The following is a 14154-nucleotide window of genomic DNA, read 5'->3' as shown; positions in this document are numbered from 1 at the left end:
CTGGCGAGCAGGCACTAGGAGCCGGGGGGGTATTTATGGTTTATAAATGGCACACAGCAGCAAAAAAACAGGGGCGGGTGATGCTGTTGATGCAGCAAGTCTGTCGCTCGCATTGTGTCCGTCACATTGCCTCTCAATAGGGCTGCATGCCCTCGGTCGGGGCATATTGGCACCCGCTGCCACCCGGGCCGACCACGCTCACGCTGCCACCCTGCCAGTGGCCTGATGGTGGTCACACACAGACAGCGAGCCAAGAGGATTGAGTGAGATCAACTCCACTCAGCACTACTGGCCACACCCAACTGCCCATCTGTCTGTCCAGCTTTCCATCCGTCCGCCTGTCCACTGCCCCGCCACCTCACCCGCACTTTCTGCTTTCTATTTACTCTCCTTTATCTTCTTCTACCTTCACTCCTCCCTCGTGCATTTTATTACTTCATTTTCATCACTCCTCTTTTACTTTCAGTCCTTTCTTCATCCTTAAAGTTGCTTTCCTCCTATCCTTTTCCTCTCCTTGCATCCCACTATTCACCTCTGTCTCTAATCTATGTGTGGCACTCTCCTATGCATCAGGTGTCAGTACTATATCAGTAGGATCCCAGTCAAACATCTGTCTTTGCCATGCAAACCCTGAAAATCTTCTTACAAGCCTCCCTTGACGCACTGGACATTTTCGCAAGCTCACTTTCCAGGGGGAATCTGGTGAAGGCCTTCCCTACTACAGTGAGGGAAAAAAGTATTTGATCCCCTGCTGATTTTGTACGTTTGCCCACTGACAAAGAAATGATCAGTCTATAATTTTAATGGTAGGTTTATTTGAACAGTGAGAGACAGAATATCAACAAAAAAATCCAGAAAAACGCATGTCAAAAATGTTATGAATTGATTTGCATTTTAATGAGGGAAATAAGTATTTGACCCCTCTGCAAAACATGACTTAGTACTTGGTGGCAAAACCCTTGTTGGCAATCACAGAGGTCAGACGTTTCTTGTAGTTGGCCACCAGGTTTGCACACATCTCAGGAGGGATTTTGTCCCACTCCTCTTTGCAGATCTTCTTCAAGTCATTAAGGTTTCGAGGCTGACGTTTGGCAACTCGAACCTTCAGCTCCCTCCACAGATTTTCTATGGGATTAAGGTCTGGAGACTGGCTAGGCCACTCCAGGACCTTAATGTGCTTCTTCTTGAGCCACTCCTTTGTTGCCTTGGCCGTGTGTTTTGGGTCATTGTCATGCTGGAATACCCATCCACGACCCATTTTCAATACCCTGGCTGAGGGAAGGAGGTTTTCACCCAAGATTTGACGGTACATGGCCCCGTCCATCGTCCCTTTGATGCGGTGAAGTTGTCCTGTCCCTTTAGCAGAAAAACACCCCCAAAGCATAATGTTTCCACCTCCATGTTTGGCGGTGGGGATGGTTTCTTGGGGTCATAGGCAGCATTCCTCCTCCTCCAAACACGGCAAGTTGGGTTGATGCCAAAGAACTCCATTTTGGTCTCATCTGACCACAACACGTTCACCCAGTTGTCCTCTGAATCATTCAGATGTTCATTGGCAAACTTCAGACGGGCATGTATATGTGCTTTCTTGAGCAGGGGGACCTTGCGGGCGCTGCAGGATTTCAGTCCTTCACGGCATAGTGTGTTACCAATTGTTTTCTTGATGACTATGGTCCCAGCTGCCTTGAGATCATTGACAAGATCCTCCTGTGTAGTTCTGGGCTGATTCCTCACCGTTCTCATGATCATTGCAACTCCACGAGGTGAGATCTTGCATGGAGCCCCAGGCTGAGGGAGATTGACAGTTCTTTTGTGTTTCTTCCATTTGCGAATAATCACAGAAACTGTTGTCACCTTCTCACCAAGCTGCTTGGCGATGGTCTTGTAGCCCATTCCAGCCTTGTGTAGGTCTACAATCTTGTCCCTGACATCCTTGGAGAGCTCTTTGGTCTTGGCCATGGTGGAGAGTTTGGAATCTGATTGATTGATTGCTTCTGTGGACAGGTATCTTTTATACAGGTAAGAAACTGAGATTAGGAGCACTCCCTTTAAGAGTGTGCTCCTAATCTCCGTTCGTTACCTGTATGAAAGACACCTGGGAGCCAGAAATCTTTTTGATTGAGAAGGGGTCAAATACTTATTTCCCTCATTAAAATGCAAATCAATTTATAACATTTTTGACATGCATTTTTCTGGATATTTTTGTTGTTATTCTGTCTCTCACTGTTCAAATAAACCTACCATTAAAATTATAGACTGATAATTTCTTTGTCAGTGGGCAAACGTACAAAATCAGCAGGGGATCAAATACTTTTTTCCCTCACTGTATATAGTAGTCATATTGTCTATTGACACCTGGTGCATGGAACCAACATGCTCCTATCACACAACTTTTGGTAGCACATTACTAGACACCCAACGTCATGACACGGTCATAACCATGTCATAATGTCATAACAGCTGACATAACTTGTCATAACCTGTTATAATAGGGTCATAACACTGTCATGACACATAGTTAGACCTGTTGTGACATATATTGCATTATTTTATGGCTGGTAATGACACGTACACAAGAGTGTAAAAACCCACAAAACCTACCACACAAGGCAAAACATTTCATTAGTCTGTGTCAACACTATGTTTATGTTATACAGTACCAGTCAAAAGTTTGGACACACCTACTCATGCAAGGGTTTTTCTTTATCTTTTACTATTTTCTACATTGTAGAATAAGAGTGAAGACATCAAAACTATGAAATTACACATACGGAATCATGTAGTAACCAAAATAGTGTTCATCTTCAAAGTAGCCACCCTTTACTTTGATGACAGCATTGCAAACTCTTGGCATTCTCTCAACCAGCTTCATGAGTTAGTCACCTGGAATACATTTCAATTAACAAGTGTGCCTTGTTAAAAGTTAATTTGTGGAATTTCTTTCCTTCTTAATGTGTTTGAGCAAACCAGTTGTATTGTGACAAGGTAGGGTTGGGATACAGAAGAAAGCCCTATTTGGTAAAAGACCAAGTCCATATTATGTCAAGAACAGTTCAAAAAAGAAAAGAGAAATGACAGTCCATCATTACTTTAAAACATGAAGGTCAGTCAGTACGTTTCTTCAAGTGCTGTCGCAAAGACCATTAAGCGCTATAAGTTATCAGCCTCATAAAATTCAGCCCAAATAAATGCTTCATTGAGTTCAAGTAACAGACACATCTCAACATCAACTGTTCAGAGGAGACTGCGTGAATCAGGCCTTCATGGTCGAATTTCTGCAAAGAAACCACTACTAAAGGACACCAATAAGAAGAAGAGACTTGCTTGGGCCAAGAAACACAGCAGTGGACATTAGACCGGTGGAAATCTGTCCTTTGGTCTCATGAGTCCAAATTTGAGATTTTTGGTTTCAACCGCCGTGTCTTTATGAGACGCAGAGTAGGTGAACGGATGATCTCCACATGTGTGGTTCCCACATGTGTGATGCTGCATCAGATGACCTGGCCTCTATAATCACCTCAATTGAGATGGTTGAAGAGGAGTTGGACCGCAGAGTGAAGGAAAAGCAGCTAATGACCTCAGCATACGTGGGAACTCCTTCAAGACTGTTGGAAAAGCATTCCAGGTGAAGCTGGTTGAGAGAATGCCAAAAGTGTGCAAAGCTGTCATCAAGGCAAAGGGTGGCTACATTGAAAAATATAAAATACATTTTGATTTGTTTGTTTTTTGGTTAGGACATGATTCTGTATGTGTTATTTCATAGTTTTGATGTCTTCACTATTATTCTACAATGTATAAAATAATAAAATAAAATAAAAACCTTGAATGAGTAGGTGTGTCCAAACCTTTGACTGGTACTGTATATATTAAAAAATATATTGACCATATTAAATTATGATTGTAATTGCGCACAGATTGATGTCAGACATGCACCTACCCCAATGCTCTGTTGCTGATGACTGAGATGAATGCAGGAGCAGATTTCAGGAGCAGGACAAGACACCCTCTTTTTGACTAATGACTGATATAAGGGCATGTTTGTGATAGGCCTATTTGGCTTATATGATTATGATGGTCATAGTGCTTCTTCACAGTGTCATAAAGTGTATTTTCTTAGTCTAAGTAAAGTTACACAAGATGGTCACAATTCTTCATGACAGTGTCATAAAGTTTATTTTCTACAAGTTATTTAAAGCTTGAATGTAAAGAATTCAGTACAACAACAACAAAGGATTTAAGAAACAAACTTTCAAAAGAAAGGAAACCTCTTGGCATGCAAAAAAGTTATTTTAATAAATGTGTAAATATATATTTACAGCTGTTGTGACATACATATATATATATATTGTGACAAGTTATGACAAGTTATGTCAGCTGTTATGACATGGTTATGGCCATATCATAATGTGTTATGACATTGGGTGTCAAGTGGTGTTACCCACTTTTCACACAGTCAATGTAGACTAGTAGGTGTAGGTGTCAAAAACATTCTATGGTGCCATTCAAAACATGTTTCTTACTGTATATAGGCCTACAGTATTTGCATTTCTGAGTGTGTGGATTGTTTGTGTTTTCTATTATTCCATTGAACGTTATGAAGATAATATGAAAGTGAAAATGTTAGAGATTTGCACCCATTCAAAAAACACTGATAGAAAATACTCCTTAATTGATCTGGCAGCAATGAACAATATCAGCTGATCAACACTCAGAAGAAACAAGATCTTATCTGTGGCTGACAGAAATACATACAGACATATCAGATCAACATGCTTATTACTAATGCAATGACAATAGGACCTTGCCCAAATATACTTGAATCTGAATGTGTAAAATTAGTACTTATTATTTGATAGACATCATTTTGTCAATGTCAGTCTGCACCTATGGACGGGGAATGGTATTCTATACAATTATTTTCTGGTGCACCTGTCATTGTTACTGTAAATGGATCACTCTTAAAGTGCTTTATGGCACTTTTGCAGGATTTGGGCATCATGGCAGGCAGAGTATGCACATGTGTATTGGTTTGTTATTGGCTGAGATCAGATGAAAGACCTATTGTACACAGGGGTTGAGACATTGTCTCTAATCAAACCACACAAGTGCACAAGTGCACAAGTGTACACAAGTGTGCAGACAGAGCTATTCCTCTCCTTTTCTTGTTTGGACAGAGTAGAGATAATATCGTTGTATCTACCAGATACTTTTATCAAGAGCAGCTCATCAGAGCAGCGAGTGAGTGCATAACATAACAGAGAAAGGAAACTGACGGATTAGTTCAAAACAAGAGATCAATTGAGAAAGAAGGAAAGTTCCATTGGCTAGGTGCCAAAAGATGTACAATTCAAGTATGTATGTGAACCTTGTGGCATTGTGGATATTTGTGTGCATGACCTAAACAAGTATGGTAATTACGTCAAGCTCCCACACAGAATCTGGCATGCAAGTTTGGATGGATGGAAAGATACAGTCTAGAACATATAGTGGCCTGGGATGAGAGGCACTTGTCCAAATGTTGCAAATATTCTGTGTGTGTGTGTGTGTGTGTGTGTGTGTGTGTGTGTGTGTGTGTGTGTGTGTGTGTGTGTGTGTGTGTGTGTGTGTGTGTGTGTGTGTGTGTGTGTGTGTGTGTGTGTGTGTGTGTGTGTGTGCGTGCTTCGTGTTTCTGTGTTGCAAATAGTCTACATGCTTATAATCCTTTGACGAATAGAAAAGTCGAAGAGATGGTCACAACGCAGGGCAGGAAAGTATCCAATGCTTCTCCATTGTCTTGCATAGTTTGTCAATAAAAAAAGTGAGTTTCTGGAAAGGCACATGATTGGAGGGAGTCCAGGTCACTGCTGTGTTTGTCACAGGGGTGTTTGTCAGCAACAACAGCAGCATCAGTTGGATGATCTCCAAGTCAATGCCCAGCTAGCACATAATGTTCTGAGAACCATATGTTTCCTAGAGCTTGGTCAGAGCGTGGTTGTCCTATGGTTATTTTGCATGCATCCTTCCCACAACTTTCTGGGAATGGTGCAGGATAGTTGCTTGGCTTTGGAACATTCTCAGCACATTTAAGGAACTTCACAAGAAAACATTGTTTTCTTGGAATTTCATTACTTTAACAGAACGTTTCCTAAAAGTTCAAACATGGTTATATTTCATTACAATTTTGGTAACATTCTAAGAATGTTCTCCAACTGGTTTGACATTGAGAATGTTCTCCAATAGTTCAGAGAACATTAAGAAACAACATTTTTCTGTGGTAATTTTGGTACTTCAGCATAACATTTCCTACAGGTTCTAGTTAAATTCATGTTCTCAAATTGTTCAGAGAACGTTAAGAAACAACATTTTTCTGTGGTAATTTTGGTACTCCAGCATAACGTTTCCTACAGGTTCTAGTTAAATTCATGTTCTCAAATTGTTCAGAGAACGTTAAGAACATTTTCCATAAAAAACACAAAAACTTTAGTAACATTCAGAGAACGTTCTAAGAATGTTATTTAAAAACATATACATTCTGTTCTCAGAATTAACAAAACACTCTCTATCCGCTATCTTGTTAAGTGTGTTGGCTGCGCCCACTAATTGGCCATACCGGATCTTAATTAGTGCTTGTTTCCTTTGAAATGGGGTCTATTTGAATAGATTAAAATGATCAGCTTTGTATGAGTAAAAAACAAACATGGCATGCTAGCTCCATCCTGGTGGCGCAGTTGACTAATTCCATGGATAAAAAACAGAAGATCATAGGTTAGACTCTGGCACAATAAACAAAAATGCATTTCCATGTGTCCTATATGTTCTAAGCTATCAGTGTTTTTAAAAGTCATATTGAAACACTTTCTCAGAACGTTATGTAATTACCTTTAAATAACCTATAATTTACGTACTCAGAACGTTAATAAAACCTCCCAGGAAAGCTTCTCAGAATCTCTCTGCAACCTAAAAATGTAAGTTTCCAGAACAGACCACGTTTTCACTTCCTTTCTCAGAACTTTTCGTTTTACCGGTCAAGATACTTATGGCTTCGTTCCCAGAACCAATGGGAAACCAAATACGTACGTTCCTACAAGTTCCAAGGAACCGAATGTGCTAGCTGGGTGTTATCTCCTAGAGCTAAACAGGAATAAAAGCTAATTTACATTAAACAGATACAGGGCATATTTTAAAGTGACAGTTCACTCAAATCAAAGTGTGTCTGAAATCGTCAGACTGCAAACTTTTAACAAGCTATAGGCTTTCTTTGGAGTTAACTAACACTTTAAGGTGTGCATGGAAGGGGAATGTGATCAGATATGTATTTTGATTGTAATAATGGGTGTAAAAATGAGGTCCATCCACTCAGCTAGTCCTCACTGTTGTATTGACTCAAGCGCTTCTTAGACTTGAGTTCTTGCAGCCATGAAGGAGACGAGTCCCCCCTGAGGGTCACACAAACATAGATCAAATGGTTTGCCTTGTAGCCAGCTATTGTTGCACATTTTGTACTAACAGCTAACTAATTTACCCAGCTAACTATTTCAGTCATCTGCATTGCTAGTTGTTATCTCATTCATCACATTTTGTTGATTCATGTTGAATAACATTTTAAAACTACTAAAATAACTTACAATGCTGAAAATGTGGTTTTATGCTAGTAAGATAAGAGCAGCATGTTGGGACTAAACTTACCCTCCATCTTTGTTCCCTACAGGGGGTAGCATCTGTGACGACCCGGGTAGGAAGGAGGAACATCCGGGAGAGCGGGAGAGATGAGAGGGGGATGGAGCAAGACTGTCTGTCTGACTGTCTGTATCTGCTCCTTTAACTCCTCCCCCTGTTCGCTTCTTTAACTGGGCCTAGGAGAGGCAGTGAAGGTAAGAACGGGTCATGTTCTAAACCTTTTTGATAGTGCAGGGGACTCCTTACTAAGAAAAATCCTGCAGTAAACAATCACTTATCACCCATAATGCACTTTTTATGGTTTAGGAACTTTGTCATGCAGTATGTCCAGCAGTGCAGGTTTGATTGCATCTAAGATTACGCCCCAAAGGGCACCCTATTCCCTATATAGTACACTACTTTTGACCGGAACCCTATGGTCCTATTAACCCTAAATAGGAAATAGGGTGCCATTTGGGATGCACATTAGCCTCAGTCAATCTTTCAGGATGTAACATAGAGCATCGGTGGATTGAGAGCATCTACATACTGTACCTTGAGGGCGGACGGGTCCATTCCAGAAAAGAGGGGTATTCTCTGGGGCTGGGAAGGTGGTGAACATACCTCCCTCCCTCGGGGCTGCTCCTCATCAGACTCACAATCTCCCCTTGTTAGAGAGACCACCTTATCTGAAAAAGGGGTATAACAGATGTTTGGTCTTGTGTGAATTACTTTTAATGAGGGATGGTTGCAATGACCCTTAACCTCTACCTCCTAGCCATTTGTGTATCTGAAAGAATGAGATTGGTGTAAGAAATATATGCCGCAAATTCCACCTAGCCTATTAGAGGGCAAGGTGTAGCTATCAACCTTTTGTCTAGAACTAATGTACATGATCTCTACAGATTTAGCTGCATTGGGATCCCGAGTGGTGCAGCGGTCTAAGGCACTGCATCTCAGTGCTAGAGGCGTCACTACAGACACCCTGGTTCGAATCCAGGCTGTATCACAACCGGCCGTGATTGGGCGGCGCACAATTAGCCCAGCGTCATCCGGGTTTGGCCGGTGTAGGCCGTCATTGTACATAAGAATTAGTTCTTAACTGACTTGCCTAGTTAAATAAAAAAATGGGGGTAGGTAGTAGACAAATGGAATTGTCTACTAACCTGAGGAGTCACAGAACCTCCAGTCGTGGACGTGGTTTTCCTCAAGCGTTCTGATGGAGTTCTGATGGACAGCTCGAGGGGGGCGGGTCCTCCGACTCTTCCTCAGCTTTGCCCTTGCACGCTGAGCACTGGTGTCCAATAGAGGAGGAGAAATCTGTGCACGCAGGGACAAGCAAAGTCAAATATCGTAGCCTACAAATACATAGTGAAAGTACCAGATAGGCCTTGACAAGAGACTTACATCAGGAAAGGCTAATGGCTCCTCTGTTTCTTCTAGTGGAGATGTACTGTTAGGCTCATCTGGTGTGACAGGGGAGATCTGTTCCACTGTCGTCTGCAGACTTAGGATGTGGGGAATAAAAAAACAGATCACAACAATTAAAATGGAAAACCTTTGTCCACTTAATCTGGTACTGCTCCAATGTGGGTTCACACAATCCATGTGTCCCCCCTGCAATATGTTTTATTAACCAGCAGATGTCAGAAGAAGAATACTACCTTCACTTTGTCTTGGTAGAACAAATGAACTACCTTCTGCGTACCGACCTGGTAGGCTACCTACTTATAGAATCGCAATGCTCCTCAGTGGCCGACAGCTTGACTTTGAGCCGATCAGAGTGCACAAATCTCCATGTGGGGGACCCGACAGGAGTGACAACAAAAAGCTAAAAAATATCTTACGCTATCTAGCGAATGACATGCTAACGGTTTATTTAACATTAGCTAGCTAGGAAAAAAAATGTCTATGGGCTGACACTGGCAGTTTGGGATTATGGAGAGTGAATGAAATTGTTTTTTTGCCATCTTGCTAGCTAGTTATCTAGCTGTGGCCATCTGGCTAGTATTAACAAGGGCTTTCTACAACAATAGCAACATTAGTGCAGCTAGCTAGTTAGCTAACATTGGATACCTAAAAAGCTAAATACACAGGGACTAGCATTGCCAAACTAAGCTTAAGAATGCAACACTACTGCCACCTTCTGGTTTGGAGTATTTTAACAAGGCTGATGGCTTCAAAGTCTGTGCGGTGTGAACACAAAAGAGATTGACCGCTGACACACTGTTCAGAGGGGCTGAGTGCTCTCGGCAAGCAAACATTTGACAATCTTACTGGTGTGTGGGATCCTTAAGACTATTGACATGCACCCATAGTGTAGTTATCAGTAGTATAGGGCTATTGTACAGTGGTTCTCCTGTACCTACCTGTCATCCTCAGACAGTCTAGTGTCACATCCCCCATACTGCTTGTCTGGCTCTCCACCAATCAGAGCCTCTGTGTCATGTCCCTCTCCCGCCCCCACACAGCACTTCAACTGCTCCTGATGAGAGAGAGAAAGAGAGAGTTATCAAAACTTTAGCTAAGTTTCATGAAGAGGGACACTATGCAGGGAGCAAAACAGATACCGATACTCAGCTGACTCTTTTGCCTAGAGGGCCTATATAATGTTAATGTAAGGAGCATTCCCCTAAACGTGTGGGGCGACTAGGAGAGGGGGTTGCAAGAGAACGCTGTTGAAGAGAGCACATGAATCCAAGAGCGTTCATCACAACAGAGAAAGAAAGAGGTCAAACAACCAGCCAAGCATTCATATTTTAATGAGCTGGTCACAGAGGGTACACTGTCCTCAAAAAACACCACCCTCACACACACGATTACACACGCACGCGTGCACGCACACGCACACGCACACACACACACACACACACACACACACACACACACACACACACACACACACACACACACAGGCATGTACACATTAACAGACACACTGACAGTCACACACATTCTTTGACCTCACCTCACTCTAGTGTTTGTCAAGGCGCACATGCCAATCTACTGTCGTTTTTATGTTACCCAGCAACAAAACCAACCAGTTGAGACTGGTGGGAGGAGCTATAGGAGGATGGGATCATTGTAATGGCTGGAATGGAATCAATGGAACGGAGTCAAACATGTGGTTTCCATATGTTTGATCTGTTTGATACCGTTCCATTGATTCCATTCCATTTATTTAATTCCATTCCCGTCCTCCTATAGCTCCTCCCACCAGCCTCCACTGAAACCAACCCGGTGTAAATACAGTGGGAGAGGAACAGCTTTTGATTTGGTAAACATCTTTCTTCATAACTCCTTTACTGCCTTGATTGCTGATTGATTGGGTGAGTCGGGCTACACACACACACACACACACACACACACACACACACACACACACACACACACACACACACACACACACACACACACACACACACACACACACACACACACACACAGAGAGCGGGAGCTATTTTCTCTGTCTGACTTCATTTGCACAATGTGTCTGGCCTGGCTGGCCTTGTCACTGTGGAGATGAATCAACCTCTATCAGTAGATTTGCCTACAGTACAGCAGGCTATGTCCTCATAGAGTAAGCACAGTGACAGACAGGAGGACTGGGTCTACTTCGGCCCTGTCTCAAATGACACCCTATTCCCTATATAGTGCACTACTTTAGACTTTGTCTTCACAACCCTGTCTGGTATGTACAGTAGCTGAGTTAAATTGCCGGTGTTACACCGGCAGCTGTATAGCAGTCCAGAAGGCAGCTAGCCTAGCAGGTTCACAAATCTCTACCTGTGTACATAGAAAGCTTACAGTGTATAAGGTGGGCAGTAATATGTAACCAAATTAGGAACTTAGGCCAACTATAGTGAGTAGACCTAGCAATGTGGTATGAAAATTGTTTTGTTTTTTTAAAAGCCACTTTTTTACATTAAGGGCAAGTTATCCACATGTACAGCGATAATATCATAACTAGTGTATATCGAATGCAGTAAGTCATTCAAAAATAAGGAGTCATTCTCCTTCAGAACAAGGAGTCCTTCTATAATAAAAATCGAATACATTTAGCAGACGCTCCTATTCAAAGCGACTTAAAGTAGTATACGCAGAGGTTATCGTATGGGTGGCACCCCTGGGAATAATGTTCACATCTTGGGGAGAGATGTTATGACACAGCCAAACTATTTTTGCGGGGATCAAAACAGCATGAGTATAATAGGTGGGTGTGGGGCGAGGGTTACAAGTCAAGACAGAGCAGGATTCCTGGTAGTGCTCTGCAGTCACACCTCATTTGAACATCTTTACAGTATAGTATTGGGGGGCTTAAAGCCATCCAGACTGAAATACAACCTAATGCTAGCTAGCATGTCCTCTAAAACATGCAGCGATAAATTACACAGGCACAGACACACCTCGCTAAGGGGTGTGGCTTAAAGCAGTGTTGGGGAATAGAGAACTATATGTAGGTCAACTATACTGGACAAAAATATAAATGCCGCATGTAAAGTGTTTCATGAGCTGAAATAAAAGATCTCAGAAATATTCCAAAAAAAGAAGCACAGAAAGCTTATTTCTCTACATTTGTTTATATCCTTGTTAGTGAGCATTTCTCCTATTCCAAGATCATCTGAGACCAGCCACTTTAACTCAGTGAAATCGTTGAAGTTGTTGCGTTTATGTTTTTGTTCAGTATAGTAATTTCACTCCATTTTGCTGTAGCTTGGTGATAGTTAAACTAAATTCAAAATCTAGGTAGTGTTTTCAGTAGTTAATTACTTTTTTGCCATGTAGCAGTGTAGCTAACTACTGGAAATACACACTACCTTTTTTCCAGAAAGAAAATAAAATATGGGTGAAGTAGGCAAGCATTTCCTCTCTTTTTTGGCATCAGACTGGCCTTATTCTCACTTGAAACAGTTTTTGTGTTTAATAGGCTAAATTACACATTCTGTTAACATTTGACTCCATAGCAGACTGTTCTTGCAATTTGTAGTCTATGACATTTCAGATTTAGATGTGATCATCACAAAGTAGTTTGGATACAGTGAACTACTTTTTCAAAGTAGCTTTAGTTAAGTAAACTATATATTCCTTAAGGGTAGCTTTAGCGTAGCTTCACTTTTTCCAGTGTGAAGCAATTGGTAGCTTGGTATACTATATTTTCAGAGAAGCTTCCCTATCACTGGCTAAAAGTGAGGTTAGCATGAGCAGACACATTATGAGTAAATTCATAGCAGGGAACAAACACACACAGCGGTGTTTCCATGGGCCTTATCTCTATCCCTCAGGCCTTGTGTCCCCACGTTCACACCACTGACAGAGGGAAATGCTAACCGTATGCATACTGATACAGCACACACACACACGCACCCCGGCATATGCCATAGGCCTACACAAGCCTCTGAGGGGTCGAGAAGAAGGATTGGAATAAGCAACAATAGGTAGAAAGGTGTTGGAGGGATAGAGGTGGAGAAAGAAGCGTAATTAGTGGCCCGACGGACTATGGAGGGAAAGAAGCTGTTCGACTAAGTATCACTTTTATATCCATGTTCATTCGAAAAAGGTTTTGGTTAAAGTGCAGATAATGACATTGTTCAGACAGGTTCTCTTACAGCGCTGGTGTCTGCTGCCCGTCTACGCAGCGTCATCCGCTGGCGACTTCGGACAGAGAACAACCTCAGGGATTGCCGGCTCCGGGAGGCAAAGCTACGCAGAGGGGACACAGCCCTGTCGAACCTCCTGCCCCCTCCCCCACCTTCTCCCTCATCCTCCTCTTTCTTCTCCTCCTCTTCTTCTTTTACCACCACCACCTCCTCCTCATCTCCCCAGACTAAGTTCAGTGCCCCCTGTAGGGAACGACGCACGCTGCCCACCCAGCCAGAGACATGGACCTGGGCGGAGGACAGTTTACCACCCAGGTACTGCATGGCTGTTGGCTACCACCGTGATGATGCTGACAGGTCACCGTGCTGACAGGGTCACCATGGAAACCAGTGAAACGTGGTAACCAAGCGTCAATACTTTAAAAAAATGTGGATTAAGGTTTGAGGTGTTGAGGTCGAGATAACCCTCTCCCCTGGCAGTGTTATACTTCCTGGTGCCAAAGTTCAAAGATGGCGGTGGTAGAAATTGTCCTCCTCACGGAAAGTCCACAGGGACCAGTACAGGTTGAGTTCATCAAAGTCTGACTTAGGTCCAAAGTGTACTGCTAGGGCAGGATCCATCTTATCTCCTCATGTCCTCCTGTATAAGCCTCACTCCCGCTTCCTGAAACAACTCTTCTTCTTTAGCCCTGTCAATCATTTGAACTGGCCAACCGTGTGCTCAGAATACAACAAAACCCTCCAATGACACCACAGTGCTCACTACAATGGATCTGAGCACACACAGTGACAACTAGACTGACAAACACTAAGAAACAGCCTGAAAGTGAAAACGTACTAAGTTATAAATCTATGACTCCTGTTGCAGCTGATAGACTATTTTCCTTATTGTATGTATTGTTCTTGTTCAATGCCCAGCCAG

At 42.4% G+C, this 14154-nt stretch overlaps 1 protein-coding gene across 1 annotated transcript in view; it reads right to left on the bottom strand.

The window, feature by feature from the left end:
- Window positions 1-4268: 4268 nt before the first annotated feature.
- Window positions 4269-14154, bottom strand: part of LOC139562180 (trichohyalin-like) — a 35786-nt gene continuing 25900 nt past the window's right edge. Inside the window, exons 3-8 of the mRNA XM_071379580.1 lie at window positions 10005-10120; window positions 9043-9142; window positions 8802-8955; window positions 8191-8324; window positions 7666-7832; window positions 4269-7415 (exon numbers count right to left, since the gene is read on the bottom strand). Coding sequence (XP_071235681.1) covers window positions 7340-7415; window positions 7666-7832; window positions 8191-8324; window positions 8802-8955; window positions 9043-9142; window positions 10005-10120 — 747 coding nt within the window. The 3' untranslated portion in view covers window positions 4269-7339. The remainder of the gene's footprint in view (window positions 7416-7665; window positions 7833-8190; window positions 8325-8801; window positions 8956-9042; window positions 9143-10004; window positions 10121-14154) is intronic.

The sequence above is a fragment of the Salvelinus alpinus genome, chromosome 2 (assembly GCF_045679555.1).
Source record: "Salvelinus alpinus chromosome 2, SLU_Salpinus.1, whole genome shotgun sequence".
Taxonomy (NCBI): domain Eukaryota; kingdom Metazoa; phylum Chordata; class Actinopteri; order Salmoniformes; family Salmonidae; genus Salvelinus; species Salvelinus alpinus.
This window is presented reverse-complemented; position numbering and strand designations above follow the sequence as displayed.